The sequence below is a fragment of the Trichomycterus rosablanca genome, chromosome 10 (genome assembly GCF_030014385.1).
Source record: "Trichomycterus rosablanca isolate fTriRos1 chromosome 10, fTriRos1.hap1, whole genome shotgun sequence".
NCBI classification, from domain to species: Eukaryota; Metazoa; Chordata; class Actinopteri; order Siluriformes; family Trichomycteridae; genus Trichomycterus; species Trichomycterus rosablanca.
Genome location: NC_085997.1, coordinates 25846275 through 25865659, shown reverse-complemented (window position 1 = coordinate 25865659; position 19385 = coordinate 25846275). Strand labels below are relative to the sequence as shown.

Sequence of the window (19385 nt, the reverse complement as noted above, 5' to 3'; positions counted from 1 at the left end):
TTATACATGAACAATTTTCTCCTACCATGAAGTGTTCTTCAGGTCTTTATTTAATTATTCAGCATGTCAAAGTCAAAACTGTCATGCCTTACAAAGGTTTACAATAAGCCACAATTCCACAGGAATATAATAACAATGTATTGCCACTGTAATGAAATATATAATATGGGCCTAAATGGATGAATTCATGATGTATTATTTTATCAAAATTACATAAAGCCTATAAAATACCACTATACAGATATAGCTACTTTATGGATATAGTGTTTTACAAGAGTGTTAGTTAGAAGGCAATGGCAATGTATTAAAACTGTTTGAAAACAAATAAAAAGCCAAACATGTAAACAACAAATCATAACATTTAATTGTTTTGTTCCCGAAATCATTAGCTTTATGCAATTGCTTTTCACCAGATTAAGAAACATAACTGCAAGAACGTCTGTCAATTAGTGAAGATTGACGCTGTTGTTGGGTGAAAAGGCTCTCTCACAGTCATCGTTTCAATTTTTAAGGGTGCTGAGGTCAGGGCCCTGTGCAAACTAGTCCGTTTCTTTCACACCAAACTTGCCAACAAACCACTGCTTACAGAGCCCACCTGGTGCACAAAGAAAAGCTGCTGCCATAAAATTATTTGGAATATAAACTTTATGTGAATAACAACAGCTGTGTGCTGTACTTTAATATTTCTTTTAAATTAAACTAATGGGCCCAGCCAGAGCCCTTCACCAAACTTCATTCTTGGAACAATACATTCCCACATTGTAAAGGTGCACTGAGCCAAATTAAAAGCCCCCAAAATCAATCTTCTGTCAGTATTTATGAGTGAGGATTACATGGCTACATGCTTCATTTGATGGCTGAAATAACTGAACTCACTAACTGAAAAACGTGTCCATGTACCTTGTCATGTAGTTTATATTTAATTTATCTATTTAAGTTACATATCCATATAAGTTACACATAAAAGTGATATAAACATATATACATGATTTTGCATGATATTTCTGCATTTAACATAATTGTCTAATATAGAACAAAAATGCAGGATTAATAACTCTTATTCAGGAATTATTTGGATATACTGCTACATTACGCAGTCTTGTGCTTGTGATTTTCAACTCACCTCATTAGTACATCAGCAGTATTACCTTCATGGCTGGTAATTATTGCAGAGGGGACATTGGTTAAAAGACAATGTAAGTAGAGCTGTCACAGTTTAGATTATTTGTAGTTAAAAACTGCAACAGTATCCAATTGTTTAGTGAGTTTTTAATGTCTTAGATATGCTGTTATCATTTAGCACCTGTATTTTTTTTAGCACCCAGCATTCGGTGCGGCACAGCTTTTATCAGGTGTACAAGGGTAATGTATTTGCCAATTTGGGTTTGTCAGTGATAATTTAACAGTTTTCGATACAATGAAGAAGATGTTAGCTGACATGCTAGTGGTTTGTGTCATCTCAGCTGCCTGGTTAACTTTGAGGCTAACTGTGTTAGCTTATGCCTACTTCACACTACACGATTTCTGCCCTGATTTTTGCTTGCTGACTGGTCGGCGCTAGATTTGCCGGCTCAGGAGCAATTTGGTGTTCGCTTGTCCATCGAAACTCGGCTCTCAATCGCTATGTGAGAACTACTCAACAACTCGGTCCGAGCGGCTCGCCAAGCACTTGGCGACCAAAGAGAGATTTCTAGCTTGTCAAATATCTGGATATGAGTTGCCCAACTAGCAATGAGTGCTATTTCGAACAGCCAATGAGAACGCAAGATACGGTGTGAGGGTAAACGCAGGGGAGGAGTTGTAAAAAGGTGGGACAGGGGCATAATATAGTTTATATCAGAATACATCTGCACACACACAAGTTTTACAGTATTTCTGACCTTATCGTTCTCTACAAAACATAACACCAACGTTGCATTGCAAAAAATATTTATTAACCTCCAACTCACTATAGAACAATCCATGCTGTTCAGGTAGCCAAATCCACTCAGATTCATTTATTTGTATTCCTTGATTTTACGCTGCACATCAGCACACAAACTTTGATCGCTCACTACTTGCTGACGCGTGTTTTTGGACGTGGTATCATTAAACCTTCTCGTGTTTGTTTTCGTGACAAAATGTAGTTTGGAAGACCAGAGAAGCTTGCCTGAGATTCCAGTTGGTGATAGATGGTGTAGTGTGAAACCCCATATCACCGATCAGTCGTGTAGTGTGAAAACCACAACAACTTGAAAGACTCCCGATTACAAGAGATCCAGTTGTGTAGTGTGAACTGTACAGCGACCTGACGACTTGGAAAGTTGTGTAGTGTGAACTTGGCATTAGCAAGATAAACTTACGGCGGTGGGAGGGGACAGCTGATGACGTAGCCACTGTCTAACTAGAGCGTCTTCATAATCTGCTGTATAAGTTTGATGTCTTATTAGAATCCTCTCTGCTTATGCAGCTTCCTAGGTAGGATGTAGGCAACACAGCTCAAGAGGTTATTATATTATTATAGTTATTATATCCTGTCAAAAACAGCAATTAGAACATGATATAATTTTCAATATTCTGTTGTAGTATTTTACTGTATGTTAATTGTTATTTCAACCTTCGTAAAATGTGGGAAAAACAAAAAACAAGTGTTTTACAGATGGAATTACTGTTCCCAGGACAGCCATAACAGCACGTTTTTTGTTTACCTTTCTCTGAGGAAGTTGTTGCATCACTCTAACTGAGAGTTTATATTGTAATCTAAATAAAATTGCAGGTTAGTGCATGGAAGCAGTTTTAGAATTGCAGTTTCCACTCTTGCTGGACCATATGTGCAGTGCTTCAGTATGTTTGTTTATGCTGCCCTCTTGTGGTTTCTTTTTGTTGCTCAGCATGGCGCGAAGCTGCAGAAAATACTGATCCCAGTCATCAGGCAGCAGCAGCAACAGGAAACCCAGGCAGATAGTGGACACAGCAATGATCCGCACACTGTTAAACTGGATCGCACACATGTAGCGGTCTATTACTAGAAAAATAATGATAAAAACAATGGTGTATTGGTTAATGAGTTTAAATGTATTTCTACCTTAAAAACCAAGGCAAGGTTTTCTAGCTATGCAGACATTCGTTTGATCCTGATATGAAAACAACTCACCTGCATTGACAGGTACACTGAGTACGATGCTCAAAGAAATCAGTGTAGGAAGAGTAATCAAAACTCCAAAACTGATGAGGAAATTGATCACTAGGACACCACAGGAAGACATAAAATTGCATAATTAATTCAGTTACATACAACTTTGAAACAAATAATCAGTTGAAGAAATAATTCAGCATTTGTTAACCAAATCTCTATGCCCCTCTTTTTAGTGCATGTTCATTTTAGTGCATGTTTCCTACAGACAAGTTTTTACATGATGTCCTGTAGTCAAAAGAGAGAGAGAGAGAGAGAGAGAGAGAGAGAGAGAGAGAGAGCCCTTGAATTTCAGCTAAGGTTGTGTGGTTTCTTTGCACAACCAGACCCACTAAACCAGGGGTGTCAAACTCGCCACGTCATTTTATGTGGCCCGCGAGAGGTTTAACGACTGTATGATTGTTGTGATGGTTCGAGTCGTTACAGAGACGCACTTATTATAATTTAACGGGACTCCTGCGCCTTTAAGAGACAACCGTGACATCGTAGTCATGGCAACTAACTTTAACCTTCGCTAAGAAGCCATGTGACTTTTACGGCAAAGAGAACGTGAAGTAGCGTAGTCAGTAATGTAAACAATAATAAATAAATACAAATAATTATCTTTCAGTATAATACCAAAGCATCGTCTGTAAGTAGTGGCGTTTATATTCTCAGTTGTTAGTAAATGTTTAGTGAGTATATCACAGCGTTTTAGTTACAAATTTACCGTAATTAAATACAATTGTTACTGTTACTATAGCAATTAGTATCTTTAAACAAAATGCTAACTCGTTAGCGTTATTTTACGTTTGGTTAAATCTCATATTGTACCAGATGTAACACTTGACTACAGCTGCGTGCTTTTACTGTATTAAGTTCTTTATTGTTTTTATTGTTTGTAGTTTTACTTCATTTTGATGCACACAGTGTATCACACAGCTGGGGAGCAAATAAAACCGACTGTATTCTGAAGGGAGCTGTCTGTCTGTCTGTCTGTCTGTCTGTCTAGCTGGGAAAGGGGGATAAACTATTAGTGAGGGCAGAATGAATGTCTTAAAATACACTGTAAAATCCTAAACAAACTGCATCTTTCAAAACGCAGGCTGATTTTGTGACCTGCAAAGTGACACAGCCCGCCAGTAGATGATGTCACACATATTTACACATGATCCTAAAATGTACAAGAAGAGAAGTAAGAAAATTAAGCAGAAGGAGGAAATGTAATGAAAATGAAAACAAGTTTGTGCTTCAGGAAGAGAAACCGGTGCGTCTCTTGTGTTATGAGGCCGTGTCTGTGGTAAAGTAGGACAATATAAATGCAGAATTTAGCCTCCAAGAAAAACAACAGACTGCAATCACAGCAGGATACGTTACAATCGGCCCTTTGAGGGCCACAATAATGCTGATGTGGCCCTCGGTGAAAATGAGTTTGACACCCCTGCTGTAAAGAGTATACTCATTTGAAGTTGTCTCCATACATGAGTTTAAATGTTAATTAGCTTAAAGTACTGGACTAATTATTCACTAGCATGAATAATAACATGGTTATTAATTGATGACAGCACATATAGGTCTTATTAAAAGGACAGCTGATAAAACACAGTGCCAAACATGCCTCTTTCCCAACTTTTTGGAGTGTTCCATTCAGCAAATTCTAAATGTGTTTATATTTACAAACTGCAATCAAGTTGATCAGTGAAAACACTGGAAATCATTTATATCTGCTTTTGTCCGTTTACTGAAAAATTAAGAAAATTAACAAATCACAGATTTTTCTTTTTACTGAATTTTATTAATGATTGCATGTCAGCCTTACCCAGCATAAGTGCAGCCATGCCACAAAGACTGTGCCAGGGTATTTCTTTAGGTGAGCCAAAATCCTCTGCCCCAGTGAGGAGGAGAATGAGAGGCACAATGCTGAGAAAGAGCATATTGGCTCCTCCAAGGACAGACAAGTACAATGCTGCTTCACCCAGTTTGGCACTACTCAAAGCGAGCTTGAACAATACCTGCAGAGAGAAAAGAAGCAGGCTCATTAATCACACCACAGTTACTGTCTCAGCATAAAACAATCCAGCATTTTAGTGACCAGTTTGGAGCTCACAGCTGCTACTTGGTAATTTAATTTAGTCTTATTTGCCTACCTTGTACATAGCTGCTGTTGATGCAGATCCTACCACCAGTGAAATGCCAATCACAGAGTGACCACGGAAGCCATCTGCATAAGTTATCATTACTATGCCTGCAATGGCCAAAATGGCTGCAACAACCTGCATGTGAAAATGTAAGAAAAATCTTTCAGGTACCAGCAGGGCTGTATTTGACAACCTGTGAGCAAATCATGTTTTTTGCACTTTTTTTATTTTTTGGTTAATCCAAACTGTCAGTGACCTAGTGTCAGTCTCACCCTGATACCCATAAAGCGGTCACGCAGTACAATCCAGGATATGAGGAAGACGAAGGCACGACTGCAGCAGAACAGAGCTGATGCATCTGTTGGAGGTATCCTGCGCAGGCCCTGCAGGTACAGGTAGCCTGTGAGAGTCCACAGCACTCCAGATGGAGCAACCAATGACAGCAGTGTCTTCATTGACAACCCCTCCTCTCCCAGAAACTGAGAACACTCCCTATGTGTTCATACACATATATACACATTCACAACATCAGCATCATCAGTGTATAAATTTTTTAATAATTTTTATTTTTTATATTTATCTATCTATCTATCTATCTATCTATCTATCTATCTATCTATCTATCTATCTATCTATCTATCTATCTATATACATACATATAAATATATACAAATACATACATATATGGATAGATAGATAGACAGACAGACAGACAGACAGACAGATAGATAGATAGATAGATAGATAGATAGAATAATAAGAATAGATTAAGTGTGCAGGAGCTGTGCACATGTGCCAGTTCAATGCACACCTTTATATGACTCTTGTGAGAGTATAGGCATACAGCATATGAAAATAGTAAAAGTATCAAATTACACTGTAATCTACTCCATTAGGAATAAAATTCTTTACATTTATTACAATAGATAATAATGTCTATAAATAATCCTATAGAAATAAAATACTTTTATTAAAAAAAAAATAAAGCCAGTCTTTTAGAGATTTACGACTATATATTTTACCTGAAGTGCTGTCGAAAGCTCTTTCTGTCCTTGTTGCAGCACAGGTGCCCCAGATAGTATAGGGGGAAAAAGATGCAGTTCCAGGAGGTGGAAAACCAAGTAAGTGTAAATGGTATGTTTATCTGCCTGAGTGTTTGCTTGGCCAGCTGAGTAGAGCCTGACCAAGACGAACAGGCACAGAGAACCACAGTAACGCCCCAGACGGCCTGGCGCAGGTGAATAAAAGTCCAACACAGGCAGCAAAGTATACTCTGCTGCCTACTCAAACCCTCCAACTTTCTCACGTTTGTGCCAGCGTGGCCATCAACCTTCACATCTGTCCTCTCTTTGCTTGTTTTTTCCTCAACTGTAGGCAAAACACAGTGAAATGACAGTTATTATACCAACCCCATTTCTAGAAAAATTGTGACATTTAGTAAAATGCAATAAAACAAGAATCTGTAGTTTGGTAATTATCCTAAACATTTATTTAACTGAATAACGTACAAAGAAACTATATATAATGATTTAAATGATTATATTTTGAAATAGATTGTATTTAAAATTTTTAATTTCATGCCTGAAACACACTCAAAAAATTGAAACGGGACAAAACAAGAGTGAAAAGTTAATAGAACATCTCAGAACATAGAACTTCTCAGTTGTTAGTAAATGTTTAGTGAGTATATCACAGCGTTTTAGTTACAACTTTACCATAATTAAATACTGTTGTTACGTTACTATAGCAATTAGTATCTTTACACAAAATTTTAACTCGTTAGCGTTATTTTATGTTTGGTTAAATCTCATATTGTACCAGATGTAACACTTGACTACAGCTGTGTGCCTTTACTGTATTAAGTTCTTTATTGTTTTTATTGTTTGTATTTTTACTTCATTTTGATGCACACAGTGTATCACACAGCTGGAAAGCAAATAAACCGACTGTATTCTGAAGGGAGCTGTCTGTCTGTCTGTCTGTCTGTCTAGCTGGGAAAGGGGGATAAACTATAAGTGAGGGCAGAATGAATGTCTTAAAAATACACTGTAAAATCCTAAACAAACTGCATCTTTCAAAATGCAGGCTGATTTTGTGACCTGCAAAGTGACACATCCTGCCAGTAGATGATGTCACACATATTTACACATGATCCTAAAATGTACAAGAAGAGAAGTAAGAAAATTAAGCAGAAGGAGGAAATGTAATGAAAATGAAAACAAGTTTGTGCTTCAGGAAGAGAAAACGGTGTGTCTCTTGTGTTATGAGGCCGTGTCTGTGGTAAAGTAGGACAATATAAATGCAGAATTCGGCCTCCAAGAATAACAACAGACTGCAATCATTTCTGGAAAAATTGTGACATTTAGTAAAATGCAATAAAACAAGAATCTGTGGTTTGGTAATTATCCTAAACATTTATTTAACTGAATAACGTACAAAGAAACTATATATAATGATTTAAATGATTATATTTTGAAATAGATTGTATTAAAAATTTTTAATTTCATGCCTGAAACACACTCAAAAAATTGAAACGGGACAAAACAAGAGTGAAAAGTTAATAGAACATTCAAGTTGCACTGTTTTAAAAGATTTCACAATGGACAGGTTACCAGGAGTTGTTACCAGGTGAGGAAATCCTAATTGGGTATAAAAAAGGGTTGTGCAGCCATGCCCATGAAATGAGTAGCTTGCATATATGTAATATATGTGTAATATAATGGTATAATGGACAGATATATACTCCTATCAAGGTGACATATTTTCCTGGGAAGTCTGTGGTTATTTTAGCAGGACAATGCCAGGCCTTATTTTGCACACCCTACAGGGTGGCTTCATAGACACAAAGTGTGTATGCTTAACTGGCCTGCCAGCAGTCCAGATCTGTATCCTATCAAAAATGTATGGACCATCATAAAGAGAAGATTCAGACAAAGATGACCACAGAGTTTACTACATAGTAAAAAAATTTTATCTGGGATCCAATTTTGGCCAGTAATCTGTAGCAGCAGTGATCAAGCAACCATATAAAACCTAAAGAAAACTTTATTGTAATTCAAATTTTAATCAATTTATCATCTGTAACACCAAAAAATATTACAAAGCTACCTTCCATATTTGTGACTCTATTCATCAAATTTTTTGGTTTGTTTTCAAGTTTTAAACGTAATGGTTTTGTAACTTTTCTACGTGTTGACCCGTCTTACCGCACAACATAGTTGTTGATGAGCTGTGGCAGTGCAGAAGAATCAACAAACTGTGCTAGACTTCCACAGACCCGTCTTTACCACTACTATCTGCCTAATTATTGGATATCATGTGTATCTGCAGTGACTGAACTTGTGTGGGAAAATATGTCCAATGTGTTTTGTCCCAAACAACACTTTATATAATTTATAAATTTAATGCTTACTAATTTTGTTGGACTGTTTTTACATGTGTAACTTTTACTCAATCTTTTATTACGTGACAACACTCATTTGTAAAGAGCAACACTAATTTGTTGTTCTTGACTTTTTGGGGAACTCTACCTTATGTACAGGGCAGTATTTGGAACACAGTCTGATTGATTGCGTGGTTGATTTAGGGCATAAATGACATGGGCAGAAGTTTTGATTCATTTGCAGCATTGGTTAACTAGCAGGACTCATCTAATGTAAAGCATTTCAAAAGAAAATTAACACCATGTACTTTTACTGCCACAAAATAACTCATGCTGCAATTGTTTAACAGTAATATAATTTAGGCAGAGATGGCTCAGTGGATAAATTGCTGGATTATTGATTGAGGTTGGGGGTTTGAGCTGGACCTTAGATAAATGTCTTGGAAGGGGGGAAATGTCTGCCAAATGAATAAACAAAAATATTTTATCACAGTGATTAAACACTGATCAGGCATAACATTATGACCACCTTCCCAATATTGTGTTGGTCCTCCTTTTGCTGCCAAAACAGCCCTGCAACTGTGATGCTCTGTGTATTCTGACACTTTCTCTCAGAACCAGCATTAACTTCTTTAGCAATCTGAGCTACAGTAGCTCGTCTGTTGGATCGGAACACACAGGCCAGCCTTCGCTCCCCACGCACATCAATGAGTTTTGGCCACCCATGACCCTGTCGCCGGTTTACCACTGTTCCTTCCTTGGACCACTTTTGATAGGAAAACCCCACAAGAGCTGCAGTTTTGGAGATGCTCTGACCCAGTGGTCTAGCCATCACAATTTGGCACTTGTCAAACTCGCTCAAATCCTTACGCTTGTCCATTTCTTCTGCTTCTAACACATCAACTTTGAGGATAAAATGTTCACTTGCTGCCTAATATATCCCACCCACTAACAGGGACTGTGATGAAGAGATAGTCAGTGTTATTCACTTCACCTGTAAGTGGTCATAATGTTATGCCTCGTTGGTGTATACAGTGCTGTTAGTGTAGCCAAATGCGAATACATACAAATGTTCTGTTTTGGTAAGCACCCACAACACTGTACCAAAACGTAAAAAATTACAAAGTGATTTATTTCAATTGCAGCACTGCTGTAGAATCACACAAAACTGTCTCTACAAGTCTGGTGGCAGGGTTAGGTATTCGTTTTGTCATCATTTTATAATCATTTATAATGTAAAAAATATATAGTAAAGGCACATTTGCTTTGACAAGTTGTACCACCCCACAGAAATAGTGTTGAGATACAAGAGAAACCCTCTTCTCATCACTGCACTGCACACACAGTGGGGATGACTGGAGTGTACGTGAGAGTGCATACAAATCAGGATCTGTACACCACATATTTCATGGGAAAGAGAGTAACTCTTTCCCAAGCTCTGATGACTTAGCAAAAATGGGATTTGCTACTTCCACATCTACACTAGATTACACAGAAAAATAAATAACATTAACATAGAGAATTAAGGGCTAATTTACTAAACAATACAGGCTTATTAATTTGCATATAAGGCAGCTAATTACTGCATGCATTGATGATTATAAAATCATATAATGAAAGCTATGCACATAATTAGCATTGCATGCATCTATAAATCCTAATTTTAACAATTTACATTCAAACAATAAATGTGAACGTCACATGGATGATGGTAGCAGTCTTTGAGACAATTTGTGTCTCATGTTGGACTGCACTATAGCCTAGTTAATAAAGTGGGTGCTGTAGAGCAACACTGGTACCTGGATTCGATTCTCACCTGTGGTCACTGTCTGTGAGAAGGTTGGCATGTTCTTGCCCTGTCTGTGTTGGGAATTCTGGTTTTCATCAACTGCTTTATGCTGGTCATTAGTAATTAGCAATAGTAATTTTTTGTAGTAATTAGAAATTAGTAAAAGCTTTTATCGAAAGTGTCACACAATTTGTCACAGTTGTGACAGATTCAGTGCTTAAGGGCCTTGCTCAGAAGCCCAACAATGGCAAAGGTAGTGGCTCAGACCTTTTTGGCTTTGGTCCAGTACCCTAACCACTAAGCTGTCACTGACTCATAATTGCCATAGTAACTGGTTGTGCCACCCTTGATTTAAAAGCTAGGGGGCAATTACCTTCAGCATTTTTTCTTCCATAAATGGAAATGTAATTTAAAAAAAATTTTGTGTTTACTTTAATGATCTGTTTGATGATCTAAAACATATCAGGGTGACCAGTGAGCAAAAAAAAATATGCTGGAAAGGGAGCAGGTATTTTCTCAACGCTGTAAATCAAACAAACAACTTCAACGCTTGCCATATTTATTTATATAACTGACAGTGTGGTTTTGGCTTCACTGCGGGCTGTCTCAGCATTCAAAACAACATCAGTGGTGAAGCAGGGATGCTGCCATCTCAAACCACTTTGGGTAAAGTGCCCATTAAATTTTCAGGTGTTTTTGAAACATGTGAAACATCCTCTATCCACCCTAGTTTTAGTAAACTTCTTTTTTTAATTATTACAGTTCAGGTAGCAACAGCAATTCTGCCTGTTTAGTTGGGGACATGAACAGGAAGATTTTTTCCATATGGCAAACATAAAAAGAATTTAAAAGGTCTTCAGAATAATAGGGGTGTAATAAATTATTTTAGTCCAGGCATGTGTTTTGCACAACCTACCGTCTATGTACTTGCAAACTACTGTTGTCTTTCTATTTTAACACTGCTACCTAGTGTTGGCCAAAAAAGTTAATCTTGTTTACTTTTATGTAGTGAGTAAATAATAATGCAAACTTTTCATCATTTGATGACAACGTGAGTGTAAAATTAAATCTTTGGGTGGAGTATGGGCGGTATTGGCTTATTATATTTTAGCAAAAATACACCTAAAATACTAGAGCAGTTGTAGTCTAGCAGTTTAGAAACTGGACTAGTAATTGAAGAGTCGCTGGTTCAAGCCCCACCACTGCCAGGTTGCCACTGTTGGGCCCTTGAGCAAAGCCCTTAACCCCTTACTGTCATGCACTGGAAGTTGCTTTGGATAAAAGCATCAGCTAAATGCCAAAAATGTAAATATAATGGCTCTGTAACACCTTATCACCTTAATACATCTATACATTCTTTTTATTATTTTTATTGCTTTTTTAACAAAACATCACACACAGACATTATACATACATATACACCTAGATACAATATAATAATAACAAAAAAAATGCAGTGATCTACAAAAATACATGTGGTGTTGTTAACACCAGCATTGAAATCAAACAACATTCCATTATATATTAGTTATCCAAAAACTTTCTAAATGACTCCTTTTCCAAAAACCGATAACATTTTCCCCAGATCTCCCATGGCCATACAATAAGAAAGCCCAGTGATAGCTCAGTGGTTAAGATACTGGACTAGTAAACAGAAGGTTGCCGGTTCAAGCCCCGCCACCACCAAGTTGCCACTGTTGGGTCCCTGAGCAAGGCCCTTAACCCTAAATTGCTCATTGTGTTCCGCTCACTGTTTAAGTCGCTTTGGATAAAAGCGTCTGCTAAATGCTGAAAATGTAAATGAAAGAGATTTCAACCACTAACCTACTGTTGGTGGTTCCATGCTTTTCCACTTACAAGATATATTGTGTTTTACATGGAGAAGGCAAATATTTATCAGTTTTTTGTTCACACTTGACATTGTTGTGTTTTCTGGGAATAAACACAACATCTATACATTTTTATATATTAAGATAAGATAAGATACACCTTTATTAGTCCCACAGAGGGGAAATTCACAAACTGACTAAATATCTAAATCTCTTCTTTTGACTAAATATCTAAATATCTCCCCCTATCATTTTGTTTTGTGAACATATGAGTTTATGCTTACACATATTTTGTTCATATGTATAGGTGTTGGTGCAGTTTTTGTTTTTGGATGGTTGTTGGTGCTGCTCACCAGTGTTAGTGGAGCTCCAGGGCTGGTATCCGTAGTAGCCGGTGATTCTGAGGATGCGCTCCTCTATAGACGCGTGTTTTATATCCTCCATCGAGCGCGAAGACTTGAATTCCTCCTTTATTTCTTCCTCAACCACCAGTAACTTTAACTGTCGAAGCTGAGGGCTGATGTCTGACAGACGGCGTGGACTTACACAGGGAGATTTCCACATTCCTCTAAAAACATGGAGAGAGAGAGAGAGAGAGAGAGAGAGAGAGGTGTGTTAGTACTGCATGCAGCTGTAGATAAACAGAAATAACGGCTCTGTTTCAGACACAGAAATCTACAGAAATCTTTGGTTTGGTTGGGTTGGGTTTGTAGAGATTAAGTCGTAAAATCACTGGTGACTTTTTAAGTTTGCACGAAGGAAATGAATATGTACTGATATTCAATTTAATCAAACAACTCACTCCGATAGCTTTTCCATTCGGTACACCGATGAGCATATTTAAACTGCTCTACTAGGGAGTTCCTGCTCAGTGGTGCACACACACACACACACACACACACACACACACACGTAGGTCTCCAACTGCAGTGGCACACTATTTAACCCCTTAAAATCCTCAGTTGATTTAAACCTTTTCAAGTCAAATCATAATGGTTTTAAGAAATAATAATAATAATAATAATCATATATCCTCATATAATCATTATAGGTGAGACACCTCCCTACTTCCCTAAAGCAGGAGAAAAAGCACAAAGCTAGCGAATACTGTTTTATTAAACCTGTGCCATTCTTTTTTTTTTTTTATTATTATTTTTCTCCGAATTTTCTCCCCCAATTTTTCTCCCAATTTTTAGCGCTTCCAATCTGTCTTCCGCTGCTAACAGGCACACCAGACCTGCATCCAAGGAGAGCACGCCGCTGCCCCACGCCTTCTTTACACGTGTACAGCCCTCCTCTTCTCGTCCGTGCATTCTGCACGGGCGTCTCTTCTGCAAATCAGGGTCCTTACACAGCGCATGAAGACCCACCCGCCCACATATAGTCCGGTCCCACACCCTGCAGGCACTGCCAATTATGCCCGCCAGATGGCGCCCAGCCAACCGGTGGCAACACCGAGCCTCGAACCGGGAGGTTCAGAAACTCGGTGCTGGTGCGTCAGCGGAATATCCCGCTGCGCCACCTGGGCGCCTTGTGCCATTCTTTTTGAAACATTCTCTGCTTTTGTTCTGTGTAAAATTATTTCTTTACTTACTTTTTACTCATATAAAGTCATATAAAACTGCCAGACCACAACATGCAGCTCAGCTAATTCTAACCTTGACTTGGTACAGAAAAGTGAATTAACTTCACATTCACAAGGTAGCATGATTTTGGGGATAGTATTGCTTGCTAGGTTGTTCCTTTCACATTTCTAAGTAAATTAACTTTTAATTGGTCGCTCAGGTGGCGCAGTGGTAAAAAGTACGCTAGCACACCAGAGTTGGGGTTTCGAATACATCGTATCATCGAATTTCATCGAATTTCAGCTCTGCCTTTCCGACTGGGCTGGGCGGCTGCATGAACAACGATTGGCTGTTGTTCATAGGGGTAAAAAAGTTGGACCATAGCTCCTCATAACTGGTGCAACTGCGGCCCCTGCCGGCTGACTGATGGTGCCCGCACAGGGCTGAGGAATAATGCTGATGGGGGTGTGGCCCTCCGTACACAGTGCCCGTCAGTGTATGAACTCAACTCGTGCAGGTGAAAAATGCAGTCTGTACTGACTGTACGTGCCAGAGGCGTCCTGACATAATCAGGGTAATTGGACGGGACTAGATTAGGGGAGAAAATTGGGGGGGAAAAGTGGGAAAAATAGAAAATTCTTATTATTATAATTTTAATATAATAAATTCTTATTATTATATTAATAATGTTGCTTAACTTATAAACATGTTTTATTGATGCTACTATTGGCAGCTAATCTTTTTAGCTAGGCTAGCCTGTTAGGGTAACATACAGTGTATCACAGAAGTGAGTACACCCCTCACATTTCTGCAGATATTTAAGTATATCTTTTCATGGGACAACACTGACAAAATGACACTTTGACACAATGAAAAGTAGTCTGTGTGCAGCTTATATAACAGTGTAAATTTTTTCTTCCCTCAAAATAACTCAATATACAGCCATTAATGTCTAAACCACCGGCAACAAAAGTGAGTACACCCCTAAGAGACTACACCCCTAAATGTCCAAATTGAGCACTGCTTGTCATTTTCCCTCCAAAATGTCATGTGATTTGTTAGTGTTACTAGGTCTCAGGTGTGCATAGGGAGCAGGTGTGTTCAATTTAGTAGTACAGCTCTCACACTCTCTCATACTGGTCACTGAAAGTTCCAACATGGCACCTCATGGCAAAGAACTCTCTGAGGATCTTAAAAGACGAATTGTTGCGCTACATGAAGATGGCCAAGGCTTCAAGAACATTGCCAACACCCTGAAACTGAGCTGCAGCACAGTGGCCAAGATCATCCAGCGTTTTAAAAAAACAGGGTCCACTCAGAACAGACCTCGCGTTGGTCGTCCAAAGAAGCTGAGTGCACGTGCTCAGTGTCACATCCAACTGCTGTCTTTGAAAGATAGGCGCAGGAGTGCTGTCAGCATTGCTGCAGAGATTGAAAAGGTGGGGGGTCAGCCTGTCAGTGCTCAGACCATACGCCGCACACTACATCAAATTGGTCTGCATGGCTGTCACCCCAGAAGGAAGCCTCTTCTGAAGTCTCTACACAAGAAATCCCTCAAACAGTTTGCTGAAGACATGTCAACAAAGGACATGGATTACTGGAACCATGTCCTATGGTCTGATGAGACCAAGATTAATTTGTTTGGTTCAGATGGTCTCAAGCATGTGTGGCGGCAATCAGGTGAGGAGTACAAAGATAAGTGTGTCATGCCTACAGTCAAGCATGGTGGTGGGAATGCCATGGTCTGGGGCTGCATGAGTGCAGCAGGTGTTGGGGAGTTACATTTCATTGAGGGACACATGAACTCCAATATGTACTGTGAAATACTGAAGCAGAGCATGATCCCCTCCCTCCGGAAACTGGGTCGCAGGGCAGTGTTCCAGCATGATAATGACCCCAAACACACCTCTAAGACGACCACTGCTTTATTGAAGAGGCTGAGGGTAAAGGTGATGGACTGGCCAAGCATGTCTCCAGACCTAAACCCAATAGAACATCTTTGGGGCATCCTCAAGCGGAAGGTGGAGGAGCGCAAAGTCTCGAATATCCGCCAGCTCCGTGATGTCATCATGGAGGAGTGGAAAAGCATTCCAGTGGCAACCTGTGAAGCTCTGGTAAACTCCATGCCCAGGAGAGTTAAGGCAGTTCTGGGAAATAATGGTGGCCACACAAAATATTGACACTTCAGGAACTTTCACTAAGGGGTGTACTCACTTTTGTTGCCGGTGGTTTAGACATTAATGGCTGTATATTGAGTTATTTTGAGGGAAGAAAAAATTTACACTGTTATATAAGCTGCACACAGACTACTTTTCATTGTGTCAAAGTGTCATTTTGTCAGTGTTGTCCCATGAAAAGATATACTTAAATATCTGCAGAAATGTGAGGGGTGTACTCACTTTTGTGATACACTGTATATCTTTTCAGATATTTTTGTGCATTTTACATTTTTGAATCAGACATGGTATCAGTCCAGTCCATGTCTCGAGTATCCCCCCAAAAGTTGTTGCATATTAAAGTAAAAGTGACAAAGATTTAGCTAAAACAAAGCAAGGATTTACAAAATGGAAAGCTGCATTAGACAATGATACAGGCTTTTAGAAGCACATATCCAGTCAGAGCTTATTTATACATTTAATTTATTTACATTTTTAGACAATCCAAAAAACAGATTCATTCATTTATTCATTCATTTTTCATTTATTAACTCCAAACATCATTGGTTAACGTTGGTTACTGTTTATGTTCTTTATACAGAAATTATCTGGCCTATATCTTTTACATTTTTAAATACCAAGGCCTATAACTTAAAAATAAAAATACAGGAAAGTGTGTAATACCGGTTACCTTTTGCCAACAATCGTGATGGTTTAAAAGGTAAATATAAACCACAGAGTTAAGCACTTAAGACATAAACAGAGGACAGTATATTCTGGAAAAACACAATCCATATGATCTCCAGGACTTAGAATCGACTTGACGGTACTTAATAAACAGACATTTTGCTGGACAGGTAAGCTGCAGTGAGTGAAGCAGCCAAGGACAGCAGAAATGAAGTCTGAAACAGAGTGTTATTGGCCTTAGGACAACAGGGGAGGCAAATAGGAGAAAAAAAAATCAATAAGGCATGAAATGATCTCTTCGTCTTACCTCGCAGTCTTTGGCTCAGTCTGCCCTGTTTGAACTTCAATAGTCCTAAAATAGATGACTTAGGATAGTCTAGGAGCCAGCTTGTTAAGTCATTACAATAGTCCTTATGTCCTCAGTTTATTTGCTAATAAATACGCAAATAAATAATTTAATAAATGCATAAAAATTTTATTAAAAATGTAGTTAAAATTAAATTTTTAGTTTTCCTAAAACCAAATAATTACTGGTTAAAATTAATTTTATTTAAAATGGAAATCTTACACACATTTTACCCAGCATCTAACTTTACATTTCACCAACAAAAAAAAAAAGATAAAGAAGGTATCTATTATTCATCAAATAATTGGTAAATATGTGCTGAATTTTAAGACACTATGCTTTTTTCTATTTAACCCCTGTACACCACCCACACATACTCCAATCCAAGTTGTAGTTTTTACATAATACAATCACTTTGTTGTCAAGGCATGTAAAAGTTTGTTAGCTTGTTATTATTCAGTCACTATAATACAATAAATAGCTGTAAATATTACATACCAGTATATCTTATTGTTATAAAACCAGGATGTTGACATTTGTTTAGAAGATTTTTCATTTTTCAGAACAAACATCTTAATTTATGAGGCACATTGGCTGATGCATGAACTTGAAGTTTTATATTGCTATTAAGAAAAACTGTGAATAAAATGGTGTTGCTATTAAGTGCATTTAAAAACTGTAATACTTGTTAGGTATTGGACTGTAAACAATAAAATTTACCTGTTTTCCTGAGGCTGCAGCTCTGTAGCCGATGTTGGAGTCAGGTCTTCTCCCTGCATTGTGCTGGCACATTATGTGTGATCTCCCAGCAGAGTGGCAGCATCACTGCCAAGGGACAGGTTTTGAAAGATGGCAATGGGGGTGTGGGATGGTGTGTTTGGAATGTGGGAGGGGAAGCTAAATAAAGGGGACTGGCATCCATTGATTAAGATAAACTTCCATACCAACTGAAATTAAAAGATCGGTGCTTAGTCAGGCAAATTCCAGAGACAGTGCTTACTAACAAGCACCTAGACGCTGTCAGACGGAGAAAGAAGAGTGCATCAGGGAGAGGCCATTAGGTTCACTCTACTCTGAACCCCTTTAAAAAAGCTTGGGTGACTGGCTGTAATAGGTTAACATATGATACAAACCCTATTATTTCCAGAAAAGTTGGGACATTTTACAAAATGTGTAAAAACAAGAAACACTGATTTGTTAATTTTCTTGAACCTTTATGCCAAAAGTACTAAAAATGATGTTTAATGCTTTGGGTGATCAACTAAGCAAATTTTGATTTTGTTAACAGGTAAGGGTATCATGATGCACTAAAGGCTCAGTCTTTGTAGGTGAAGATGTGTCTTCACTCACCAATTTGTGCCAAATGTCTTTTAAAAATAAAACAATAAAAAAAATAGCGAAATTGTACATACATTATATCCTTTACCATCTACTGTACATAATAATACATAAAAACATATTCAGGAAATAAGGAGGTGGTCAGAAACCACTGTTGAATGTGCATGAATTTCAAGCCCACAGATAGTGTAACTTGAGACACTATCAAACTCCTGGGCTCAGGAGTACTTCAGAACACCGTTGTTACTTAACACAGTCTACTCTTGCAGCATGCAACCTAGAGCTCTATTATGCAAAGATAGAGCCATACATCAGTTTAGTTTAGTTCTGGGCCCATTATTATTTCAGATGGACAAAAAGACAATAGAAACTTATTGTACTGTGGTTAGATGAGTTCACATTTCAGTTTTTTTTTTTGTTTGTTTAAATTCAGCTTCCAAATGATTATAAAGTGTAATTAATAGGAAAGGTGATTTTTAAAATCTGTTCTTTATAAGCAAAATAAATTTGCCAAATATGCCAAATAGGGCATGTAAATTATGATTACAAATGTTACTTGAGGAAAAACAATATATTCAAACATTTATGAAGAAATAGACCATCCCCACAAAATGGATCGAACAAAAATGCAAAAAGTAGAAAAGTATTTATGCAAGCAAGGCAATAACCATCCAAAAACCAACTGATATCCATACATAGATAATGGAAAAAAAAGGTCCCAAATTACTAGGGTCACAGTGGATCTGAAGTCTACCTGGAAACACTGAGCTCAGTTTTTCCTTACAGGGTATTGCATCAATTGCACACACACTCACCTGTTTAGTCGATCATTCTCTCCCAGGAGAAACATTAGATTCCTCACCGACAGTGACTTGTAGAATCCAGAATCCTGAGAATCACCAAGGCCTAAACCCAGGTCACCAGAACACTGGTAACACATGCTGTACCACCATGTTGCTCATATCAAATATAATTCTTTATCATTTTTCCATGATTCCCATTTT

At 38.0% G+C, this 19385-nt stretch overlaps 1 protein-coding gene across 2 annotated transcripts; it reads right to left on the bottom strand.

The window, feature by feature from the left end:
• Window positions 1-2232: 2232 nt before the first annotated feature.
• On the bottom strand, window positions 2233-17822 carry slc35f3a (solute carrier family 35 member F3a). Of its 2 annotated transcripts, none has more exons than XM_063003738.1 (8): window positions 17764-17822; window positions 12643-12857; window positions 6312-6657; window positions 5562-5781; window positions 5299-5424; window positions 4971-5163; window positions 3134-3223; window positions 2233-3004 (listed from the first exon to the last, which is right to left on the bottom strand). In XM_063003738.1, the coding sequence occupies exons 1-8, from the start codon at window positions 17820-17822 to the stop codon at window positions 2757-2759; spliced, it is 1497 nt and encodes a 498-aa protein (XP_062859808.1). In that variant the 3' UTR covers window positions 2233-2756. The 2 variants fall into 2 exon arrangements, with proteins under 2 accessions (XP_062859808.1, XP_062859809.1); XM_063003739.1 differs by lacking the exon at window positions 17764-17822 and adding an exon at window positions 13092-13108.
• Between the last annotated feature and the right edge of the window lie 1563 nt (window positions 17823-19385).

What these genes read in the sequence shown, in the direction of transcription:
- slc35f3a (XM_063003738.1), bottom strand. Translation starts at nt 17,822, where the DNA reads ATGCAGGGAGAAGACCTGACTCCAACATCGGCTACAGAGCTGCAGCCT. An exon ending in CTGCAGCCTCAGGAAAACAG is followed by an intron (nt 12,858 to 17,763) that starts GTAAATTTTATT and finishes CCATGTTTTTAG; the next exon opens with AGGAATGTGGAAATCTCCCT. An exon ending in CAACAGCAGCTATGTACAAG is followed by an intron (nt 5,164 to 5,298) that starts GTAGGCAAATAA and finishes TTCTCTCTGCAG; the next exon opens with GTATTGTTCAAGCTCGCTTT.